The sequence below is a fragment of the Elephas maximus genome, chromosome 18 (genome assembly GCF_024166365.1).
Source record: "Elephas maximus indicus isolate mEleMax1 chromosome 18, mEleMax1 primary haplotype, whole genome shotgun sequence".
Lineage (NCBI taxonomy): Eukaryota > Metazoa > Chordata > Mammalia > Proboscidea > Elephantidae > Elephas > Elephas maximus.
This window is the reverse complement of record NC_064836.1, coordinates 82,073,226-82,098,781: the sequence shown is the minus strand read 5'-3', so window position 1 is coordinate 82,098,781 and position 25,556 is coordinate 82,073,226. Positions and strand designations below refer to the sequence as shown.

At 41.7% G+C, this 25,556-nt stretch overlaps 1 protein-coding gene across 1 annotated transcript; it reads left to right on the top strand.

Moving 5' to 3' along the window:
• Positions 1–1,182: 1,182 nt before the first annotated feature.
• DPPA2 (developmental pluripotency associated 2) lies at positions 1,183–18,496 on the top strand. The gene is made up of 7 exons (XM_049857887.1): positions 1,183–1,236; positions 3,534–3,687; positions 4,655–4,815; positions 4,904–4,957; positions 6,258–6,534; positions 10,939–11,134; positions 18,361–18,496. Exons 1-7 carry the CDS (start codon positions 1,204–1,206, stop codon positions 18,494–18,496), a joined length of 1,011 nt encoding a protein of 336 aa, XP_049713844.1. The 5' UTR covers positions 1,183–1,203.
• Positions 18,497–25,556: the final 7,060 nt, after the last annotated feature.

Sequence of the window (25,556 nt, the reverse complement as noted above, 5' to 3'; positions counted from 1 at the left end):
GGCTGTAATCCTATTGAAGCAGTTTACCAGGCATTCCTGCGTATTGCCGCAGGGGGTGGGGGCTGTTTAAACCACCAACCTCGAGATTAGTAGACAAGCGCGCCAACTGTTTTTGTGCTAACCTGGGACCTTGCCTCCAAATTATGCTGCAGGGATTCCCTCCCTCGTATTCATTATTCCCTTATTTGCCCTTAGTACTTCTGCTTTCTCTGCTCTTATTCAAACAGCAGGACCCTTCCTCTCCACCTGGCTCACCATTGTTATTGCTGTTTGGTGCCATTATCGCAGGCTTAAAGCTTGCGTGGAGAGCTAGATCCAAGAGAGGTTCCCATTCTTCAACCCCCACAATTTAAATCTGGTCTCCCAGCGAGGGACACACCCGTGCACATAAATCAGTTATAAAAATGCCTCCCTACAATCCGCTGCATTTTTTTCTGCTCCTTCCATAATCGCGCCACTCCACTGCCAATAATGTTCTACAGATTTTCTAACGTGTTCCGTTCGCTCAACTGAAACTTGTCAGCAAGAGTCGGTCACTTTGCGTTTTCTCCCAAACCCCACCATAAAGGCATAAGAACAAAAATCTTGGTTTTTTTAGAGTATTAATGATACTCATTACCCAGTAACTCAACGATCAGCTAGTGGACAACCCACGGTTTCCCAGGGGGAAAACCATCACAGCCAGGCGAGGGAGTGGAGAGAGGAGCCACCAGCCCTGGCGGGCAGTGCTTCAAAGTGCTCGGCTCCTAACCGAAAGGTCAGGGGTTCGGCCGCTTCGCGGGACGAAGGTACCGCAATCTTAGGGATTTCAGCCTTGGAAACCCTAGGCGGTGGTTCTACTATATCCCATAGGGGTGCTGGGAGCCCTGGCGGTTCAGTGGTTAGGAACTTGGCTGCCAAACAAAAGGTTGGCAGTTCGAATCCACTAGGCGCTTCTTGGAAACCCTATAGGGTCGCTATGAGTCAGAATCTACTCGAGTTGGAATCCAGTCAGAATCCACTCCAATCGGAATCCGCTCCGCGGCAATGACTTTGTTTTGGGTTTTTTTTCTGGAGAGAGGAAACCAGAGCTCATCTGAGTAACCGGAAGTAGGGGACATTTGCTTATAAAAGGAGAAAACGGACAAGAAACACTTCAGGTTAAAAGGAGTAAACTTAGGTGTCCTTACTGCTGACATTTTCTTCCCCTGTGTGTTCCTGGAAATGGCATCCTCAAATCAGAGCAGCAGCGAAAAGGTAAGTTCGCTTCATCTGGAATTCGTTCCCCATGGACTCTCTTTTCAGACTCTTTCTTGGTCTCGGTTTTGTTCCTTTCTTGCCAGGAACCTGAATTTGCTCTTAATTTCAGGCTGAAAGAAACTTCCATCTTCTTTGCTCGCCTTTCTAAATGGATTGTTACTTTTCTTTCACTGGATCGTGGCTCTGTGTACATTTGGGGCGGGGGTGTGGGGGGCAGAAATAAAGCTCCCTGCTCCTAGTCCAAAGGGAAGGATTGACTTTGTGACAAAGACGAGGTGTGCGGTAGTGTGCAGGATAGAAGCTGCAAGGCAATGAAGACTTAAGGTGAAAAGAAAGCGGGAAAGGGTGATGTGGATCAGGTCAGAAAGTGAAGCGACCGATGGATTTCTTTTCTTCAGGGGTAAGAAGTAGCCTATTCCCAACGGCCTTAGTGCCAAATGGACTTCCAGCTAGGCTTGGGGGGTTGTGGCCAGGACGCGAAACTGTATGTGAGAAGGCGTAATGGTGTATTTAGAGGGAGAACTGTTACTGCTGAAACCTAGGGGATTGGATTGACCAGTATTAGGTGTATGACTACGGACAAGTCACTTAACTGCTCTGAGCCCCATTTATCCCCAGGATCGTTAATACCAAATCAATGGCAAGTTTTGTTTGTTTTTAAGCTCACAAGAGTAAGTGTGGGAGTACTTTGAAAACAAAAACAAAACAAAACAAAACAAAAAAACAAAGACCTTTGCGATAGAGTCTGTTCTGACTCATAGCGACCCTATAGGACAGAGTAGAACTGCCCCATAGGGTTTCCAAGGAACAGCCAGTGGATTTAAACTGCCGACTTTTTGGTTTTGGTTAACCTTCGAGCTCTTAGCCACTACCTCACCAGAGCTCCATGCTTTGAAAAAGTGGTATAAAAAAAAAAATTTTTTTTTTTTTTTTAACAGCCAGTGGATTTAAACTGCCGACTTTTTGGTTTTGGTTAACCTTCGAGCTCTTGGCCACTACCTCACCAGAGCTCCATGCTTTGAAAAAGTGGTATACGAATGCAAAATTCCTGTACCCAGGTTGAGAGTTTGAGAGCAATGGGGAGACATTGAAGAGATTTAAATGGTGGGGGAGGGGCATGGCAGCGTGAGATCAATTTACCTGTTCTTCTTAGAGAGTATTACAATAGAACTGGAATGCTGGAATGGAGTTTATTCACCTTTGAGTTTGAAAGAAAAAGCTAAGTTCAGAAACTTAAACTAGCACGTGTTACTCTCTGGCATTGGTCATTTAATTTCTGAGACTCAGTTTCCTCATTTGTGAAATAGGAAAACTAATGAATTTCTGTAAGTATACTGTGAGAATTAAATAGAAGTACAGGAAGCACCTAGCACAGTGTCAGTATACTGTAAAACCAAAAAGCAAAAGAAAATAAATAAACGAACCCGTTACTGTGGAGTAGTTCTGGCTCATGGCGTTCCCGTGTGTTAGGGATTGGAACTGCCCCATAGGGTTTTTTTGGATCTCCAGACCTGTCTTCTGTGGCGTGGCTGGGTTCAAACCCCCAGCCTTTAGGTTAGCAGTGGGGTACAACTATTAGTTCCTTTCTACCTTCCTGCTTTTCCACTTTCTCTTTCGTTCATTAGATTATTAGGTCATTAAAACAACACCGCGGGCGCGGTCCGTGCCAAGTGCTGTTATTTTCCGTGAATGCAACGGAGAGCAGAACAGACACGTTCCCTCCTCCAAATCTCTGATGTGGTGAAACCCATGCGAATTGTTCCCTACAGATTAGTAAGTAAGCACAAGTAATCCTGTGCTTACCTTGCTTATTGGACAGTCTGCCCCTGGGAGTAAGGCGTAAGGGGAATAGTGCAATTGTTAAGCCTAAACGGAAGGATTTCCCACTATTTCCTCTTTACTTATCACCCACTTGTAACTTGCTTTTGCCCATTTCCTCACCTTATCTAATAAAGGGTCTGACGATGAGTGGTGCATCCAGCTGCTAACTGAAAGGTTGGAAGTTTGAGTCCACCTAAAGGTGCCTTGGAAGAAAAGCCTGGTGATCTACTTCTGAAGAACCAGCCATTGAAAACGCTGTGGAGCACAGTGCTGCTCTGACACACACAGGACCACCAGGAGTCGGTTTTGACTGGACCACAACTGGTGGTGGTGGACTTCAGATCAAATTCAAGGGATATCAGTAACCCTTCTCTTAGCTTTTCAGTTTCCGTTTCATTAGTCGTTCCTTTTAAGTAAGCAGTTTAGTTGCGTGGCATCAAATGAGAATCAGTGACTGACCCTTCTCTTTCCAGAATTTCTTTGACTCGGAGTTAGATGAGGACAGTCTGGTTATCACATTGGTTCCAGTGAGAGAGGAACCTAACGGAGAGCAACAAATAGAACCAAGTGTTTCTTCCACCGCAAAAACGGCAGAGGTCACACTGAAAAAGCCTAGGAAAAACAAAGGTATGAGGCCAGGATTGTTCAGTTCCTACCCCTGCTCTTCTCACTGCACCACCCAGCTTGAAGCTCACCTTCCGCGTGGAGCGGGCCTCTTTGATTACCTACCATAAGAGATTTCTTAAACTCCCATGCTTCTCATTTGACAAGCACCATGCTGCCTTGCTTTTAAGTCACAAAATAGGCACCCGGAGAGCGTTGAATAGAGCATGGGCTTTTCAGGCAGCTAGATATGAGCTCAAATTCTCAACGTACGAAGCTCAATCTCCTGTAAAAATGAGGTCCGTACATACTCTTCTAGGCTCTTATGGAAGGAAATAATTTTGAGAAACATCTAGTGTTTGCCTGGCAATTAATATTAATCAAGTATCTAGAAGCCCTAATATGACCTTTTGTATTTGTTCTCAGTGTTTAGTGTAAGAGCAGAGAATAAGTATTTCAGAATGATTTTATTTTCTGGGACAATAATGATGACTTCTAGATGAAGTAAGTAGTGAAGGGTCAGAGCTAAGGGGAGTGAGGAGACATGGGTGCTACAGAGAAAAATGTGGTAGGCTGTCATAGTTGGCTGTGGGTAGAGTTGGGGACATTCTTTGATTTCTGTAGGAGCAGCTGAAATTTCTAGTCCCAAATCCATACATTATGGAGGAACAAGCCAACATAACCTTCTACCCACTTGGAAGCTGTGGGCTCCAGAAAACAACAGGCTGGTGCGTGTAGTGTAAAGAATTTGGGAGTTAGAATCTTTAGACAGAGGTTTGAGTCTCAGGTCTGCCATTTTAATGGTCATGTGATCTTGGGCAAGCTCTTTACTTCCCGTTCCCTAATTTGAAAAATAAGAAAAAAAAAAAAAAAAAGTGATATTTGTGTGTGCAAATTGGTTGGTGGAGAAAAAAGTGACAAAATCTGTGTAAAATTATGAAGAATCTTACAAATGTAATTTATGACTACATTGGTTTCATTCTTTTCTCAGTTCCTCTCCCTCAAATGAATGAACAATTCAGAGCTCGCTCAAAACCGAGTTATAGGACACCAACCCTTCCTCTGCCGGCCATTTTGCCCCCAGTTAATGAGGTACACCGGGACACTTTGAGGAACTGGTGTCAGCAAGTACGTTTGAGTACCCACGGCCAGGTGAGTACACTGGTGGGGATCTGCTGCTCAGACATGTACAGGAAACTTTGTTAACTTTCAATTTCTATTTCCTTCTTAACTTCCTTAGAAAATAGATATTTATCGGAGGCTGCAGAAACATGCTTACCCTGAGCAAAAACAGGTGAGTGAGGAGTATGGTCCTGGGTGGTTCTCCTACCTTCTGCATGCTTGCTGCTCCTCTAGGACAGGTTTCCTCAGCCGAAGCAGTTTTGACATTTGGGGCCAGATCTTTTTTGCTTGTGGGTGCTGTCCTGTGTGTTGTAGGATGTTGAACAGTTGCCCTGCCCTCTACCCACTAAATGCCAGAGGTATATCCCCCCACTGAGTTCTGACAGCCAAAAATTTCTCCAAACATTGCTGAATGTTTCCTGAGGAGTAAAATCACCTGATTAACAATCACTGCTCTGAGAGGAGCCCTGGTTGCACAGTGGTTAAAGCCCTTGGCTGCTAACCCAAAAGGTCAGGGGTTTGAACCCACCAGGCGCTCCATGGAGAAAGATGTGGCAGCCTGCTTCCATAAAGATGTACAGCCTTGGAAACCCTATAGGGCAGTTCTACTCTGTCCCATAGGGTTGATTAAAAAAAAAATAGGGAGTCAAAATTGACTCAGTGGCAATGAGTTTCTTTTCTCTTTTTTTTTTTCAGTTTACACTTACATTAATTTAATTGGGTTTTAGGTGAAGGTTTATGACACAAATTAGTTTTTCATTCAAAAATTTTATATACAAATTGTTTTGTGACATTAGTTGCAATCTCTGCAATGTGTCAGAACTCTCCCCCTTTCCCTTCCTACCCTGGGTTCTCCATGTCCATTTGTCCAGTTTTCCTGTCCTTTCCTTCCTTCTCATCTTTGCTTTTGGGCGGGTGCTACCTATTTGGTCTTATGTGCTTGACTGAACTAAGCAGCACGTTACGTGTGTTATTGTTTGTTTTACAGGCCTGTGTACTCTTTGGCTATGAGCCGGAATCAACTCAACAGCAACAAGTGTTTTTTTTGTTTTAATCTTTGGCTGAAACATGAGCTTCGGGAGTAGCTTCAGTTCTGAGTTAGCAGGGTGTCCAGGGGCCATAGTTTTAGGGGATCCCCCAGACCGTCAGACCAAAAAGTCTGGTCTTTTTTTTGTGAATTTGAATTTTGTTCTCCATTTTTCTCCCGCTCTGTCTGTTAGGATCCCTGTCAGAGCGGTTGGTGGTGGCGGCTGGGAATCATCTAGTTCTTCTGGTGTTTTTTGTTTTTTTTTTAATTGCTCTAAAACAAAACCCAAACTTGTTGCCGCTGAGTCAATTCTGACTCATACTAATATTTCTAAACCTTTCCCACACTGATATGCAGTTTGGGTCAGTACAAAGAGTCATAAACTGACAGAGGTTCCTACTGCAGCAGCTCTTCACTGAAGACTCACCATGAATTTCATTTGCAGGATATTCCTGACACACCACGGGAGGCCAAGCTGCAGCCATGTTCCAGGAAACAGGCCCGTTTTCCAGGAAATATGGCGGCCAAGAGAGCAAAGCTTCAGGAAAGTTGTAAGGCTAGGGAGAGAGAGGAAGGGATGAATATAGTTGAAGTGGTCTCTTCAGCTCAGGAGGCCACACTGGCTTCCTGGGCAAGAATTTCTTCCAAAGCGCTTCAGCCTAGGGCTGTGAATTCACGTCCTATTCCTGCTTCAGCTGAGACCTTTTTGCTGCAAGCCTCTGGTAAGATCAACCTTAAAGAGTGAGCACGCTTCTAGAAGGGGAAACAAGGTTAACTTTTATTGGTCCCAGACAAGAGGTAGTAAATGGAAACTGTTAGTTAGGTTATGTGGATCTGTAGATTGGATTTGTTCAAGTAAGGCTTATCTCTTCCTTGATGGATAGATAGCCGAGTTTCTCCTGGATGGATTCTAAACCAGGTGATTGAGTGGTAATCCTTCCTTATCACTAAACAAAATTTCAAGGTGGGAGGAAAGCATGATCTGATTGTAGAATCAGCCACAGCCTGAGGTCATCCCATTTTCTTTTTCCTTTCCTCAAGGCATCCATAACCCACCACCATCCAGTTGATTCAGAATCATACCGACCTTATAGGACAGAGTAGAACTGTCCCATAGGGTTTCCAAGGCTGTAATTTTTACAGAAACAGGCTGCCACATCTTCCACCTATAGAGTGGCTGGTGGGTTCAAATCACCAACCTTCTGGTTAGCAGCCAAATGTTTAACCACTGTGCAACCAAGGCTTCAAAACAACCATAGTATAATGGATAAGAGTATAGGTGTTGGAGTTGAATAGCCTTGGTTCGTATCCTTGCTTTACCATTTCCTTGGAATAAAAACAGCTCAGGGGCAGTGTGTGACCACCTCCGACCCCACAAGGGGGAAGGAGAACCAAGATCAACAGCTCACGGCTGAGTCCTATGAGGTGGAGGTCAGACATGCCTCCTCTCTAGGCCACCTTTACCAACTCTGACACCAACCGTCCTTCCCACAGCACTCTCTACTTCCCTGCTGAGTTCTATAATTCATTGCAATGGCCACACAGAACTCACAGACCATACTTACAATTATGGAGTTTACTAGGGAAGTAACAGTTACAATTCAGGCTCAAGAACACTCAGGGTATAGTTCTTCTATCAGGATAGCCTCTTGTCAGCTGTGCTTGCAGGCACTCCTCCCCCTGGCCCTCAGTCTGTGCCCAAAGGCACTCGACTTTCTCTCTCCATGGGCCAGGAAGCCCACCTGCCGTCCCCTGGTGCCAGGTCTCTGCTGCTGGGCTCCTCTTCCCTGCTCTGGAACCGGATCAGTTTTAAGGCAAAACTGACCAATCCCCTTGGTAGGTCACGATTACCCTATCACACAATCACCTGGGTGGGAGTTACAAGCCCATGGCTTGAAAGGCCACACACAAAAGTAATTAATCCTGCCACATTAGGTATGTGGCAGAGTCCTGGTAGCACAGTGGTTAAGAGTTCAGCTGCTAGGGGCGGGGGTTTGGGGACCATGGTTTCAGGGGACATCTATGTCAATTGGCATAATAAAATTTATTAAGAAAAAATTCTGCATCCCACTTTGGAGAGTGGTGACTGGGGTCTTAAACACTAGCAAGCAGCCATCTAAGATGCATCAATTGGTCTCAACCCATCTGGACCAAGGGAGAATGAAGAACACCAAGGACACAAGGTAATTATGAGCTTAAGAGACAGAAAGGGCCACATGAACCAGAGACTACATCAGCCTGAGACCAGAAGAACTAGATGGTGCCTAGCTACAACCAATGACTGCCCTGACAGGGAACACAACAGAGAACCCCTGAGGGAGCAGGAGAGCAATGGGATGCAGACTCCAAATTTTTGTAAAAAGACCAGACTTAATGGTCTGACTGAGACTAGAAGGACCCCGGTGGTCAAGGCCCCCAGACCTTCTGTTAGCCCAGGACAGGAACCATTCCCAAAGCCAACTCTTCAGACAGGGATTAGACTGGACATTGGGATAGAGAGGGATGTTGATGAGGAGTGAGATTCTTGGATCAGGTGGACACTTGAGACTATGTTGGCATCTCCTGTCTGGAGGGGAGATGAAAAGGTAGAGGGGGTTAGAAGCTGGCAGAATGGACACGAAAAGAAAGTGGAGGGAGGGACCGGGCTGTCTCATTAGGGGGAGAGCAGTTGGGAGTATGCAGCAAGGTGTATGTAAGTTTTTGTGTGAGAGACTGACTTGATTTGTAAGCTTTCACTTAAAGCACAATAAAAATTAAAAAAAAAAAAAAAGTTCAGCTGCTAACCAAAAGGTAGACTGTTCGAATCCACCAGCTGCTCCTTGGAAACCCTATGGGGCAGTTCTACTCTGTCCTCTAGGGTCATTATGAGTCAGAATTCACTTGACAGCAGTGGGTTTTTTTTTTTTTTTTAGGATTGACATTGGTAAATGACTTAGCTCCTGAGCCTTGGTATCCTGTTTCGTAGAGGGGTTGTGAGGCTTATATGAGACACAGAACTGAGGAGACAATAATAATGAAAAGATCTGGGATCACTGTGCTATAGGATGTCTTGAGAATAATTTAGCCCTACCTGTCTCCATCAACTTCTGCTCAAACACCTTGCTACTTTTGTTTTCACCTCCAGCAGACTCGTCAGGGCAGCACAAAGTCACCTTCCTTATTATGGCTTGAACCCTTATCCTCTCTCCTCCCACCCCCAGACGTCCTCTAGATCCCCTTTTACTCACAGCTGGCTTGTATGGTAGAGCCAGTTGTTCACTGCACAGGGCACCCAGCCACAATAAGACCAGGGACAGAAATCGGCCTACCCAGTCTCTCTTTTCCAAGGTGCACTTCCTTATGTTAGGAGGAACATGTCCCTTTTAGTAATTTGTGCAAAGGCACTGTCTGTGAGCTGTGTGCCTGCGGGACTACGCCTTCAAAAATGACAACTTTCTATTTTTCATTAAAAGCTCTATGAGCTAGTAGCATCCCACACTTAGTCATCCTTTTATGTCCTTCTTCATTCAGCAGCTATTAAACATGAACTGCAGTCCAGGAGCCCTGGGGGTGCAGTGGTTAAGAGCTGGGCTGCTAACCAAAAGGTTCGCAGTTCGAATCCACCAGGCACTCCTTGGAAACCTTATAGGGTAGTTCTACTCTGAGTTATAGGGTCTCTATGAGTTGAAATCAACTTGGCGGCAATTTTTTTTTTTAACTTCATTCCAGAATATTCCTAGTTGCTGGGCATATTGTGCATATTGTACTGAACACACATAATCTCTGCCCTTGCTTAGAGTCTCCCTGCGGAGAAAGAACGCTATATCAGTGCTTATTTACAGATATTTAACCTCCAGTGACTGCTCTCTTCTCTCAATTCTAGACACTTGGTATCTGTACCAGTTACCTTGTCCTCTTGCAGATATCCCAATTCCCCACAAGTGGATTGTTTCTTACACTTTTTTTTAACCTACTTTTTATTGTGAGATACATCACATATGGAGTAGAATGCGTAAGACATAAGTGTCCTTTGTAAAGAATGATTATAAACAAACACTAGCTCAAAGAAAACAGAACTTTTTCTGTGTTCCCCACGGCTTTGCTTCCCGAGCATGGCTCTCCCCTCATCTCCAGAAGTTCCGCTGTCAGATTCCGTGATAATCAATCCTTTGTTTTTCTTTAAAGTGTAACCTGTAATGTATGTTTCTCTAAATAATGTAGTTTAGTTTTGCTTGTTTTTCAACTTGATAGAAATGGAATAACACTGTATTTTTTTTTTGTATATATAGTTTTGTGATGGAGTGCTGGTGGCACAGTGGTTAAGTGCTCAGCTGCTAGCTGAAAGGTTGGTGGTTCAAATCCACCAGCCTGTCCTCAGGAGAAAGATGTGGCAGTCTGCTTCCGTAAGAGTTACAGCCTTGGAAGCCGTACGGGGCAGTTCTGCTCTGTCATATAGGGCTGCTGTAGTTGGAATCAACTCAATGGCAACGGGCTTTTGGTTTATTGTTTTGTGACTTGCTTTTTCCCTTAATATTATTCATGAGATTTATCCACATTGTTGTATATACCCCTGCTTCAATTCATTTTCATTGATGTTTAGCATTTCATAGTATCAATATACCACAATTTAGTTATCTGTTTATGTTGCTGTAAATATTCCTATTCACGTCTTTGCGTACACACGTACAAATTTCTCACACTACTTTAAGAAAGACTTTTTGCCCATTTTCTATAGTTAAGGTGGGGCAGTGTAGTGGTTAGGCAAATGAACTGTGAATGAACCTGAGTTCATGTCTTGACTCGGCGAAAGTATTGTATTTAACACAGTAAACTTCACTTTCTTTGTAAATAAGTAAATAAAAGGTAAATATTAATAGTGTTCTTAAGAATAAATGCGTTAGTAATTGTAAGTCACTTAGCAAAACCCTGGGCACACAGCAAGCATGCTAAAAAGCTACCTGTTATCTTCCCTCCTCCTGTGGTATTTCTGGTGTTAGAGTATAGTGGTCTACATTTTCATGCTTCTCACTCAGTTGATTTGTCAGCCAAATGTAAGAGCAAAGTTAAGACTGACTTGCTGAGAGGCTGGATTGGGAGTGCTATTCCTTGATCTTGTTGATTTTATTTACTTCTTTTTCACTTGCCAGGCAGCAGATGGTGCGTGGTCCATGGCAGAGTCCTCCCGGCAGAAACAGAGGGCTGGGTTCGCCTGCAGTTCCATGCAGGTCAGGCCTGGGTGCCCGACTCCCCCAGGAGGATGGTCTCTCTCTTCCTGTTACCAGCTTGCGTTTTCCCATTCCCAGATGTAGAAGATAATATGCTGTGTCCTGAATGTGCTAAGAGGTAACCCTGACGTGTCTTTCTAAGCATAACAGACAGAAAAGTAGATGTCCATATGGGTATCTGATGTACATAAATAATTTAGTAGGGGAAGACAGAGGGAAAGTATGCCCTTTTCGTAATTAGCCAGGTAAACCCCCAAAAAAACCATTGCTGTCGAGTCGATTCATACTCATAGCGACTCCATAGGACAGAGTAGAACTGCCCCGTAGAGCTCCCAAGGAGAGCACCTGGTGGATTCGAACTGCCACCCTCTTTGGTTAACAGCCGTAGCGCTTAACAACTATGCCACCAGGGTTTCAATTTAGAGCAGGCAAAAATAGGAAGCAAAAAGAACTTAGTAGTAGATTAGAACACAGATGTATTTTAGTCCCGGGGCGGTACAAGTGCTGAGTTCTTAACAAGATGGTTGGTAAGTTTGAGGCCACCCAGAAGCACCTCAAAAGAGAGGCCTGGTGATCTGTTCCCCAAAACCAGCCACTGAAAAGCCCTAGCGGAGCGCAGTTCTGCTCTGACGAGCAGTGTCGCAGTCGGAGCTGGAACTGACTGGACGGCAGCAGGCGCTGCTTATCTCTTGGCAGCAAGTCAGGCCTCCTGCTGGCATGTTAGCTCTGCCTCCATTTAGAGGAAACTGTGGTCTTACGGAAACCCTGGTGGGGTAGTGGTTAAGCATTGTGGCTGTCAACCAAAGGGTCGGCAGTTCGAACCCTCCAGGTGCTCCTTGGAAACTCTGTGGGGGCAGTTCAACTCTGTGCTATAGTGTTGCTATGAGTCGGAATCGACTCGATGGTAATCGGTTTGGTCTTTTGGTTTGGTGGTCTTACTGGAAACCCTGGTTAAGAGCTATGGCTGCTAACCAAGAGGTCGGCAGTTTGAATCCACCAGACGCTCCTTGGAAACTCTTAGGGGGCAGTTCTACTCTGTGCTATAGTGTCGCTATGAGTCGGAATCGACTTGTTGGCAGTGGGTTTGGTCGTCTTACTTTCTCAGCACTCCTGCAGATGCACCACAAGTGAGTGACTTTAGCAAACAGAAATGTGGTTTCTCACAGTTTAGGAGGCGAGAAGTCCAGATTCAGGGCACTGACTCTGGGGAAAGCTCTCCGTCAGCTCTGGGGGAAGGTCCTTGTTGGAGCTTCTGTAGCCTGGCGCCCCAGGCGAATTCTCTGCTTCACTTATGCTTGCTGGCTTCTGTGTCTAATCTGCTTTTTTTTTATATCTGGAAAGTCAGTAGGTGTGAGACACACCCTCCACTGATACAGTCTCATAAACATAACAAGGAAAACCCTGTTCCCAAATGGGATTTCTTTCACAGGCATAGGTGTCAGGATTCCAATCCATATTTTGGGGGGATACAATTCAATCCATAACACCAGTTTAAAGGCAAAAGAAAAAACTAAACAAAAAACATATTAAGAATTTTCAGGACGTGTCCGATATTCACCTGGGGATACAAAGATTAGTAAGATAAAATCCGTATAATATGCCTTCATAGAAACGAGTAAGAGATGCAAAGAGAGCAATCGGTGGTGGTGGCTGGGCACCATCGAGTTGTACTAGACTCAGTCTGGTAGAGGCTGTGACAGTTGTGGTCTATTAGTCCTTTGGACTAATCTTTCCCTGTGTCTTTGGTTTTCTTCATTCTCCTTTGCTCCAGATGGGGTGTATCTTAGATGGCCCCTCACAAGTTTTTAGACCCCAGATGCTAAATATAGATGCAAGCATCTATATTGGAGTAGCTTTAGGAAACTTTAGGGGAGATTAGATATACTGAGGAAGAGTTTACCAGCTGGGAAAGTAATAATTTTGGCATATTGGTAGTGGGAACAGCCCATACGTACACATGGAAATGAAAGAATATGCTGTACTTAGAAACCGCAAATAGGTCAGTGTGATGGAAGCTTATATTGAGAAATAAGTTTCAGGAGGGGATAATCAGACCACGAAGGGTTTATATCTGTGTTAAAGGGCTCATGTATTATCCTGTAGGTCACTATTTGTCTTTCACTTTTGGGACGCAAGATTTTTTGAGACTACAACAATAACTACGTACCCTCCCTTCAGAAAAATATACATTGGGCGTACAAGTATACATTGTGTTAGATTGTATATAGACCATGAGTGGGGCAAACAGTTAAGTGCTCGACTATGAGCCAGAAATTTGCTAGTTCAAACGCACTTAGAGGCACCTTGGAAGACAGGCCTGGTGACAAAAGGTCACAGCTTTGAAAGCCTTATGGAGCAGTTCTACTCTCCACACATGGGTCGCCACAAGACCTAACTGACGGGGTGGAAACTAACAACATAGAAGTCCTGATGTCCATTCGTGAGCAGGAAACTCAGCTCCAGGAGATAGAGCTGGTTGGAGATGGTGTGAGAAGGATGTCAGATGGAGTATTATTCTATTTTAGAGTGAACTGAAATCTTGCAACAGAGAGACCACATTGGAGGGTAGTTGAAAGATTTACTACCCTGACAAAAAATTTAAAGAGAAATGGAACAAATTCAAGAGATGAAGGAGTAAAGGGAGCAGAATGCTGTTTTATAAGATGGAAGAAAGGTAGGAGTCCAGGACAGAGAAGAAGAATATAGGATACTTGGGACATGCTCTAACACGGGTCTGGAGCTCTGAGAAAAGTGTGGGTTAGAGATAAACAACTTCCGGAGCCATTACCACATAAACTGAGTAAGAAACAAAGGACTGAGAACAGAACCCTGAAGAGAATCAGCAGCAGGTGGGCAATGGAAATAGTGAAAGTACATGGAGAGGTGAGCTTCTGTTAAGGGCGATAGAAAAATCTGGAAACGGATAATGATGGTAGTTGAACAACATGATAAAAAATTTTACATGCAAAAAATGTTGAAGTGGTAAATGTTTTGTTACATATATATTTACCACAATAATAGTAATAATAAGAGGCTGGGAGATAAGTGAGAAAAAGGAAGCAGTAAACAGTTTTAGGAGGAAGAAATGGTCGGCAGTGAGACAGCCATGTAATATAATGATCAATACAGCACCGTTGGGATTGGCAATTTATGATATCACTGGCAGTCTTTTTTTAAATTAGTTATTTTTTTTATCGCTCTTTAGGTGTAAGTTTACAGAGCAAATCAGTTTCTCATTAAACAATACACAAATTCTTTTGTGGGGTTGTTGCCAACACCACGATATGTTATCACTTTCCCCTTCTAGACCTTGGTTTCCCCATTCCCGTTTTCTTCCAGTTTTTCTGTCACTTCCTGCCTTCTCCTTGCTTTTGGGCTGGTGTGCCCATTTCATCTCATATACGTGGTTGAACTACTTATGTTATTGTTTGTTTTATAGGCCTGTCTAACCTTTTGCTGAAGGGTGAACTCCAGGAGTGACTTCAGTACTGAGTTGAAAGGATGTCCAGGGGCCATACTCTCGGGGTTTCTCCATATCTGTCAGGCCAGTAAGTCTGGTCTTTTTTTGTGAGTTTGAATTTTGTTCTACGTTTTTCTCCCATTCTGTCTAGGACCATCTATTGTGGTCCCTGTCAGAGCAATCGGTGGTGGTGGCTGGGCACCATCGAGTTGTACTAGACTCAGTCTCGTAGAGGCTGTGATAGTTGTGGTCTATTAGTCCTTTGGACTAATCTTTCCCTGTGTCTTTGGTTTTCTTCATTCTCCTTTGCTCCAGATGGGGTGTATCTTAGATGGCCCCTCACAAGCTTTTAGACCCCTGATGCTACTCACCAAAGTAGGATGTAGAATATTTTTCTGTATAAACTATTGCTATGGATTGAATTGTATCCCCTAAAAATATGTGTCAACTTGGTTAGTCCATGATTCCCAGTATTGTATGATTGTCCACTATTTTGTCATCTGATGTGATTTTCCTGTGTGTTGTAAATCCTACCTCCATGATGTTAATGAGATGGAATTGGCATCAGTTACGTTAATGAGGTAGGACTCAAGATTAGGTCATGTCTTAAGTCAGTCTCTTTTGAGATATAAAAGACAGAAGCTAGCAAAGGGACATGGGGACCTCCTACCGCCAAGAAACAAGAACCAAAAGAATAGCATGTCCTTTGGACCTGGGGTCCCTGCGCTGAGAAGCTTCTAGACCAGAGGAATTTGATGACAAGGACCTTCCCCAAAGCCGATAGAGAAAGCTTTCCCCTGGAGCTGACACCCTGAATTCAGACTTCTAGCCTCCTAGATTGCGAGAGAATAAATTACTCTTTGTTAAAGCAATCCACTTGTAGTATTTCTGTTATAGCAGCACTAGATAACTAAGATAACTATGTTATGCTAATTGAACTAGATGCCCCCCGAGACCATGGTCTCCAGCCCTCAGCATAGTAACTCGGTCCCTCTGGGAGTTTGGATGTATCTATGAAGCTTCTATGACTTTGCCTTGGTCAAGTGGTGCTGACTTCCCCAGTATTGTGTACTGTCTTCCCTTCACCAAAGTTAACACTTATCTATTGTCTAGTTAGTATTTTCCTCTCTCCTCCCGTTCATTGTAATCATCAAATCTTGTTTCTTTTTTTTTCATGAGTTTTTATAATAGTGGGCTCATGCAATACTTGTCCTTTTGTGGTTGACTTATTTCACTCAAAATAGTGCCTTCCAGATTCATCCATCATGTGAAATGTTTCCCAGACACGTCATTGTTCTTTATCATTACATAGTATTTCATTGCGTGTATGTACCATAGTTGGCTAGTGTCATGTGTCTGTTAGCTGCCCGAATATTCTTTTTGGTAAAGTGTTCATTCATGTGCTTTGCCCATTTTTTTTTTTTAATGGAGCATGTTAAAATACTGTATCTTTTTTTTTTTAATTGTGCTTTATGTGAAAGTTTATAGTTCAAGTTAATTTCTCATACAAAAATTTATACACATATTGTTATGTGACACTAGTTGTAATCCCTGTAATGTGACAGCACACTCCCCCTTTCCATTCCAGGTTTCCAGTATCCATCCAACCAGCTCCTGTCCCTTCCTGCCTTTTCATCCTGCCTCTGGACAGGAGCCACGCATTCAGTCTCCTGCTTGAACTAAGAGGCACACTCCTAGCGAGTACTGTTTTCTGTTTTCTAGTCCAGTTCTAATCTTTGGAAGAGTGGGCTTCAGCATGATTTTAGTTCTGGGTTAACAGAGCATCTGGGGCCCATGGCTTTGAGGGTTCCTCCAGTCTCAGATCGTTAAGTCTGGTCTTTGTACATGAATTTGAGTTCTGCTCCCCACTTTTCTCCTGCTCCATCAGGGAATCTCTGTTGTATTCCCTGTCAGGTCCTTTGCCCATATTTTAATTGAATTTTTTGTCTTTTTCTTGTAGCGGTGTTAGATTTTCCTATAGATTTTAGAGATTAGGCTTTGTTAGATATGTCATAGCCAAAATTTTTTTCCCAGTCTATAGGTTTTCTTTTTACTCTCTTGGTGTAGTCTTTTGAAGAGCAAAAGTGTTTAATTTTTAGGAGATCTCAGTGTATTGTTAGTTATGGTTTATATCTTATTTATGCCACATATTAGGGCTCCTAGTGTTGACCCCGGAAACCCTGGTGGTGTAGTGGTTAAGAGCTACAGCTGCTAACCAAAAGGTCGGCAGTTTGAATCCACCAGGCGCTCCTTGGAAACCATATGGGTCAGTTCTACTCTGTCATATAGGGTCGCTATGAGTTGGAATCTACTTGATGGCCACAGGTTCAGTGTTGACACTATTTTTTCTTCCATGATCTTTATAGTTTATTGTTTTATATTTAGGTCTTTGATCCATTTTCAATTAGTTTTTATGCATGGTGTGAGATATAGGTCCTGTTTCTTTCTTTCTTTTTTTTTTTTTTAGCAGATGTACATCCAGTTTTGCCCGTACCATTTGTTAAAAAGACTGTTTTTCCCCATTTAATGGACTTTGGGCCTTGTCAAAGATCAGGTGGCCATAGATAGATACAGTTACATGTGGGTTCTTGATTCTGTTCCATTGGTCAATGTGTCTGTCATTTTACCAGTACCAGGCTGTTTCGACTACTGTATGTGGGTGGGTGGGTATCCGTATAGTGGGTTCTGAGGTCAGTTAGTGCAAGGCTTCCTTCTTCAATAAAGCTTTATTTATTCCAGGCCATTTTCCTTTCCTTATAAAGTTAATGATTAGTTTTTCCATCTTGTTAAAGAATACTTTTGGTATTTGGATCAGGATTGCATTGTATTTGCAGATTGCTTTGGGTAAAATTGAACTTTTCACAATGCTGAGGCTTCCTATCCATAAGCATGGTATGTTTTTCCGTTTATGTAGGCCTTTTTTGGTTTCCTGCAGTAGCATTTTGTAGTTTTTTTGTATAGGTCTTTTATGTCCCTGGTTAGATTTATTCATACGTATTTTATTTTTTTAGGGGCTATTATAATGGTATTGGAAACCCTGGTAGCATAGTGGTTAAGAGCTACGGCTGCTAACCAAAAGGACAGAAGTTCAAATCTACCAGGCGCTCCTTGGAAACCGAATGGGGCAGTTCTACCCCGTCCTATAGGGTCACTATGAGTCGGAGTCGATGGCAACGTGTTTTTTGGTTTGGATAATGGCATTGCTTTCTTGATTTCCTTTTCGTAGTTCTCTTTATTGATGTATAGGAATACAACTGATTTTTGTATGTTTATCTTGTATACTGCGGCTGTGCTGAATTTTTCTAACAGTTCTAGTACTTTTTCTTGTGGTCACTGGTGGCCTATTTGAGAGTAGCTTGAAGGGATCAGTAGAAGCAGAAATGGGATTGGCATAGGTAGGAATAGAGCATGTGAAGAACTAGAAAGTAGACATATTAGTGATCCGTATGGAAGAATTGCAGTTAAATGAGGCCCTAATGTAAAGGAAGGTGTCTTTTTTTTCTACTTCCTCCTTCTCTCACTCCCTCCTTTTTTTCTTCCCTCCTCCCTCCCCTCCTCACTTTCTTTCTTTACTTCTTTTTGTTATTTAATAGGAAAACTATAAGCATGTCTGAATGAGGGATGGAGATGTGGGAAGAGAAGGGAGTATGTAAAGAATTAGAAAGTAGGACTGATTGTACTATACAAAACACGAGTCCTGAGAATAAGTGGTCACCCTGTTCCTTCATTTACTATATTTACCAACCACCCTTAGGTTGTGGAGCAAATTATTCAAGAATACAAAAGTAGATTCCTTATTTTATTGACCATTTTCAAGGCATTGGTAGGGAATGGTCTCTCTTATTTCAGCAATTTTCAAAATTGTTTTCTAACTTGTCTTATAGGAATAAGAAGTTGATGAAAAGATTAATTACACTGGAGAAGAAAAAGCAGTCTGGTGTGAACACACCAACATCAGTCCTTTTGGATGGGCAAAGTATTAGTAAACAATCAATGATGGAGAGCCCATACCCTAATTGACTTGCATCCCAGTGTTTGCTGTGCTCTGAGTTACCTATCCCAAGTGCTGTCTTATCTTTGACTACAGAAAAGAATGTCTGAATTTAGGCTTGAGATCTGCTAAAAAGTGACTTCTGTGTTGCTGCTTTTCATAAGCTGGGATTAAGAAGAGGGTTTCCCATCTACTCCAATTAAGACATTCTCCTGCATATTAGGCTCCACATGAAATACTCTTTGAAGAGAGTTCCACTGTGGAAAAATATATTAGTAAATATTTTTAATATTCAGCATTTACCTACATAGACTATTTGTCTTTACTACTCTTAAAATGTATTCACAGTATTCAAAAGGTACATAAGGGTATAGAGTAAAATATTTCTCATAAAATTGATGCAGTTAACTCTGTTCAATTATATTGTATGTGAGTATTTGTACAATAAAATTCCTGTAAGAATTGCTGAGTAAAAGAGCACATGCATTTGTAATTTTTAATTATGTAATTGCTTTCCATAGAGGTTGTTCTAATTTGACGGCCTGGCTAGAAATGTTTACCCTTTGGAGATTTTGTCAATTGACATGGTATCTTGGTGTGGTTTTTGCTTCAAATTTAAGCGTGAGATTAGTGTGTTTCCTCACAAGAATGATTTAACATTACAGATGTTAACTCTTCAAACTGGTATAGTCTTACAACCAAATAATTTTTTTTTTCCTGTGAGTATGTAACCATAGAGCTTAAAGAAAGAAACTTGATTATCTGCTTACCAAAGGAGAAAACTCTGAATGTTGTTCCTTAAAATATTAGTGTAATAAATGTCATTTAATGGTTATAACAGATCTCATCTAATGTAGTATGTTCGCATTTTGAGTTCACTAAGGTGATGTCTTACTCAAAACCTATGAAATTAGTCTTAAAACTTCTAACCAGTTCTCTGTAGGATCCTCTCAACTAGTTTCAGTGTGTATGTATAAACACTTACTCCTTGACGTTTGCACCAAAATAAAATATATTTTAAAAAAAGCCACACAATGTTACAGTGTTGATAAATTGATTACTTCTGACTCCTAAAGCTGAAAACTGGTTGCTTGGCTATTCCACTAAGAACATTCTTGGCTAATGAAGTTGCGTGGTGCAACGCACGGACAGAGGGTTGGCACTATAATAGTCTTTTACCAGCATGGGGACTATAGTAACCGTGGAAAGATGTCTAGGTATTAAAGAAGGAGGAGAACCAGGTATTAAAGAAGGAGGAGAAGGTATTTCCTAGTGTTTATTTTCATGAATCCCACTAAGGAGCCTAGAATAAATTGGTCACTCTCAGTGACTTCTCACCACCTGGAAGAAGATCCAGTGGTAGGTGTCCATAGAAACCAGTTGTCATTAATTCAACTCTGATCCGTGCTAACTCCCTGTGTGTCACAGTAGAGCTGTGCTTCATAGAATCTGCAGAACTGGATTGCTGGGCCTTACTTCTGAAGCTTCTCTGGGTGGACTTGAACCTTTAACCTTTTAGTTAGCAGCTGAATGTGTTAACATTTTGTACCACCAGGGACTCCAGGTGCGCATAGAAATAGGATTTTTTTTTTCTCTATGTCACCTTTGTGCCCTAAACTTTACTATGAAAATACTAAAACACATAAAAGAGTTGAAAACAGTACAATGAATTACCTGAACAAAAACCTGAACAGCGTCCCTAAATTCAACAAGTGTTAGCTTTTTTCCTACTTGGAATATATAGTCTATATAAAAAATAGAATTTTTTTTTATCATTTAAAAGTAAGTTGAAGACATTAAGACATTTTACCCCAAAAATGCTGTATGCATTTCCTAAGGACAGCCTTTACATGGGCATCAAACAACAACAAAAAAAAATGACCCATTGCCATCAAGTCAGTTCTGACTCAGCGACCCTATACGACAGAGTAGGACCGCCCCAAAGAGTTTCCAAGGCTGTAAATCTTTATGGATGCAGACTGCCACATATTTCTCCCGCAGAGTAGCTAGTGGGTGTGAACCACCCACCTTTCAGTTACTAGCCAAGCACTTTAACCCTGTGCCACCAGGACTCCATCTACATCATCAGAATAACATTAAAAAAACAAACCTGTTTCCATCAAGTCAATTCTGACTCATGATGACCCCAGGGTATAATCTTTATGGAAGTACATCAACAGGTCTTTCTTCCACATGCTGCTGGGTGGGTTTAGATTGCCAACCTTTATGTTAGTAGTCAAGTGCAAAACATTTGTGCCACCTGGGAACCTTATAATACCATATTACTTTATAATAATTACAGTCACACTTAACATACTACAGACATAATAATATATCCAAAACTAAAAAGCAGACATTTTTAAAATTTCCACAAGTGTCTAAAAATTTTTCAATCAAAATCTAATCAATGTTTATTCATTACACATATAGCTTTAGGTGAAAGTTTACAGAGTAAATTAGTTTCTCATTAAACAGTTAATACACAAATTGTTTTGTGGCATTGGTTGCCAGCCCCACGATGTTTCAATACTCTTCTCTTCTCCACCCCAGTTTCCCTTTTTCCATTTGTCCAGTTTTCCTGTCCCTTCCTGCCTTCACATCTTTGCTTCTGGACTGATGTGTCCATTGGTCTCACATACATGACTGAACTAACAAGCACGTTCCTCACGTGTTATCATTGGCCCATTAGACCTGTCTGATTTTTGGCTGAGGAGTGAACCTCAGGAGTGACTTCAGTGCTGAGTTAAAAGAGTGTCCAGGTCCCATATTCCTGGGGTGTCTTCAGTCTCTGTCAGATAAGCAAGTCTGTTTTTTTTTTTTTTTGTGACTTTGAATTTTGTTCTACATTTTTCTCCCACTCTGTCTGGGATCCTCTATTATGATCCCTGCCAGGCCAATCAGTGGTGGTAACTGGGGACCATCTAGTAGTTCTGGGCTCAGTCTGGTGGAGGTTGTGGTAGTTGTGGTCCATTAGTCCTTTGGACTAATCTTTCCCTGGTGTCTTTGGTTTCCTTCATTGTCTTTTGCTCTAGCCAGGATGGGATCAGTAGACGTATCTTAGATGGCCACTCACAGGCTTTTTAGATCCCAGACGCTACTCACCAAAGTAGGATGTAGAACATTTTCTTTTATGAACTATGTTATGCCAGTTGAGCTAGAAGTCCCCCAAGATCGTGGTACCCAGCTGTCTTAGTAATCTAGTGTTGTTATAACAGAAATACCATAAGTGGATGGCTTTAACAAAGAGAAATTTATTCTCTCACAGTCTAGGAAGCTAGAAGTCTGAATTCATGGTGTCAGCTCCAGGGGAAGGCTTTCTCTCTCTGTGACTCTGAGGGGGAAGGTCCTTGTCATCAATCTTCCCCTGGTCTAGGAGCTTCTCAGTGCAGGGACCCTGGGTCCAAAGGACACACTGTTCTCTTGGCTCTTGTCTCTTGGTGGTATGAGATTTTCCTATCTCTCTGCTTGCTTCTCTCTTTTATGTCTCAAAAGAGATTGGCTCAAGATACAACTTAATCTTGTAGACTGAGTCCGCACCTCATTAATTTAGTTGCTTCTAATCCTGCCTTACTAACATCATAGAGGGAGAATTTACAACACGTGGGAAAACCACATCAGATAATAAAATGGTGGACAATCACACAATATTGGGAATTGTGGACTAATCAAGTTGACACACATTTTTGGGGGGACACAGTTCAATCCAACACCGGACCTTAGTCCAGTCGCTCAGTCCCTCAGGGCATTTGGATGTATCTGTGAAGCTTCCATGTCTTTGTCCTGGTCAATTTGTGCTTACTTCCCCAAAGTTACCCTTCACCAAAGTTACTACTTATCTACTACCTAATTGGTGTTTTTCCCTCCCCGCCTCTGCCCTCCCTCAAAGTCATCAAAGATTGTTTCTGTATGGAAACATTTTCAAGTGTTTTTATAATAGTGGTCTCACACAGTATTTGTTCTTTTTTGATTGACATTTCCCTCAGCATAATGGCCTCCAGATTCATCCATCTTGTGAGATATTTCACAGGTTCATCACTGTTCTTTATTGTTACATAGTATTCCATTGTGTGAATGTACCATAGTTTGTTTATCCATTTATCTGTTGACGGGAACTTAAGTTGTATCCATCTTTTTGCTATTGTGAATAATGCTGCAATGAACATGGGTGTGCATAAGTCTTATTCTTGTGATGTCTCTTACTTCTCTAGGATATATTCATAGGAGTGGGATTGCTGGATCTTATTCCTATTTCTAATTTTTTTTTTATTGTGCTTTAAGCGAAAGTTTACAAATCAAGTCAGTCTCTCATACAAAAACTTATACACACCTGGTTATGTACTCCTAGGTGCTCTCCCTAATGAGACAGCACGCTCCTCCTCTCCACCCTGTATACCCCATGTCCATTCAACCATATTTCTAACTTTTTAAGAAAGTGCCATATTGCTTTCTAAAATGGTTGTACCATTTTGCCTTCCCAACGGCCGTAAATAAGAGTTCCATTATCTCAACATTAGTTATTTTCTATTTTTTTAAAATTTGTGCCAGTAATGTCAGAGTGAGATGTTATCTCATTGTAGTTTTTATCTGCATTTTTCTAATGGCTAGTGATTTCAAGCATTTCCTCATGTGTCTGTTAGCAGCCTGAATGTCTTCTTTGGTGAAGAGTCTGTTCATATCCTTTGCCCACTTTTTTTTTTTTCAAATCTTTAAGTTCTGTTTTTATTTTGCACAGTTCATTTTTTTTTTCTTAATTAACTTTTATTGAGCTTCAAGTGAACGTTTACAAATCAAGTCAGACTGTCACATATAAGTTTATATACACCTTACTCCGTACTCCCACTTGCTCTCCCCCTAATGAGTCAGCCCTTCCAGTCTCTCCTTTCGTGACAATTTTGCCAGCTTCCAACTCTCTCTATCCTCCCATCCCCCCTCCAGACAGGAGATGCCAACACAGTCTCAACTGTCCACCTGATATAAATAGCTCACTCTTCATCAGCATCTCTCTCCTACCCACTGTCCAGTCCCTTTCATGTCTGCTGAGTTGTCTTCGGGAATGGTTCCTGTCCTGGGCCGACAGAAGGTTTGGGGACCACGACCGCCAAGATTCCTCTAGTGTCAGTCAGACCATTAAGTCTGGTCTTTTTGTGAGAATTTGGGGTCTGCATCCCACTGATCTCCTGCTCCCTCGGGGGTCCTCTGCTGTGCTCCCTGTCAGGGCAGTCATCGATTGTGGCCGGGCACCAACTAGTTCTTCTGGTCTCAGGATGATGTAGGTCTCTAGTTCATGTGGCCCTTTCTGTCTCTTGGGCTCTTAGTTATCGTGTGACCTTGGTGTTCTTCATTCTCCTTTGATCCAGGTGCCTTTGCCCACTTTTAATTGGATAATTTGTCTTTTACTTGTAGAGGTGTTGGATTTTCCTGTAGATTTTAGAGATTAGGCCTTTGTCAAATATGTCATAGCCAAAATTTCTTTTTCCCAGTCTGTAGATTCTCTTTTTACTCTTGGTGAAGCCTTTCGATACGTGTAAGTGTTTAATTTTTAGAAGTTCCCATTTATCTACCTTACCTTCTGGTGTTTGTGTGTTCTTAATTATGGTTTGTATCCTGTATATGCTGTATATTAGGGCCCCTAGTGTTGACCCTAGTTTTTCTTAAATGTTTTTTATAATTTTTGATTTTATACTTAGGTCTTTGATCCATTTTGAATTAGTTTTTATGTATGGTGTGAAGTATGGGTCCTGCTTCATTTTTTTGCAGATGTGCATCCAGTTTTGCCAGCACCATTTGTTAAAAAGACTGTCTTTTCTCCATTTAATCGATTTTGGGCCTTTGCCAAAGATCAGGTAGCCCTAGGTCTACGGATTTACATGTGGGTTCTTGGTTCTGTTCCATTGTTCAAAGTGTCTGTCATTGTACCAGTACCAGGATGTTTTGACTACCATAGCTGCCTAGTAGGTTCTGAGGTCAGATACTACTTTGTTCTTCTTCAGTAATTCTTTACTTTTTGGGGACCTCTTTCCTTTCCATACAAATTTAATGATTGGTTTTTCCATCATATTAAATAATGCTATTGGTATTTGGATCAAGATTGCATTGTATTGGTAGATTATTTGGGTAGAATTGATATTTTCACAATGTTGAGTCTTCCTATCCATGAGCGTGGTATGTTTTTTCATTATGTAGGTCTCTTTTGGTTTCTTGCAGTAGTGTTCTGTAGTTTTCTTTGTATAGGTCTTTTATGTCCCTGGTTAGATTTAATTGCATGTATTTTACTTTTTTGGGGGCTAGTACAAATGGTATTGCTTTCCTGACTTACTTCTTGTAGTTCTATTTATTGGTGTATAAGGAATCCAACTGATTTTTTATGTTTATCTTGTATTCTGCCATTCTGCTGAATCTTTCTATTAATTTCAGTATTTTTCTTGTGAAGTCTTTAGGATTTTCTATGTGTAGTATTGTATCATCCATAAATACGGATAATTTTACTTCTTCCTTACCAATTTGGATGCTTTTTTTTTCTTTTTCTTGCCCATTGCCCTAGTTGGGATTTCCAGCACAGTGCTAAATAGGAGTGGTGATAAAGGACATCCTTGTTTTGTTCTTGTTCTCAGGGGGAATTTTTTCAGCCTGTCTCCATTGAGAATGATGTTGACTGTTGGTTTTGTATAGACACCCTTTGTTATTTTGAGGAATTTGCCTTCTACTCCTATCTTCTTGACAGTTTTTATCAGGAATGAGTATTGGACTTTATTGAATGCCTTTTCTGTTTTGTTTGAGATGATCGCATGATTCTTTTGCTTTATTTATATAGTGGATTGCATTGATTGGTTTCCTAATGTTGAACCATTCTTGCATATCTGGTATTAATCCTTCTTGGTTGTGTATTTTTTTTTTTTAATGGTGCTGAATTCTATTGGCCAAAATTTTGTTTAGAATTTTTGCATTTATATTCATGAGAGGTATTGGTCTGTAATTTTCATTTTTTTAGTGTCTTTGCCTGGTTTTGGTATCAGGGTTATGCTGGCTTCATAGAATGAATTCAGAAGTATTCCTTCCTTTTCTCTGTTCTAAAATAGTTTGAGAAGTACT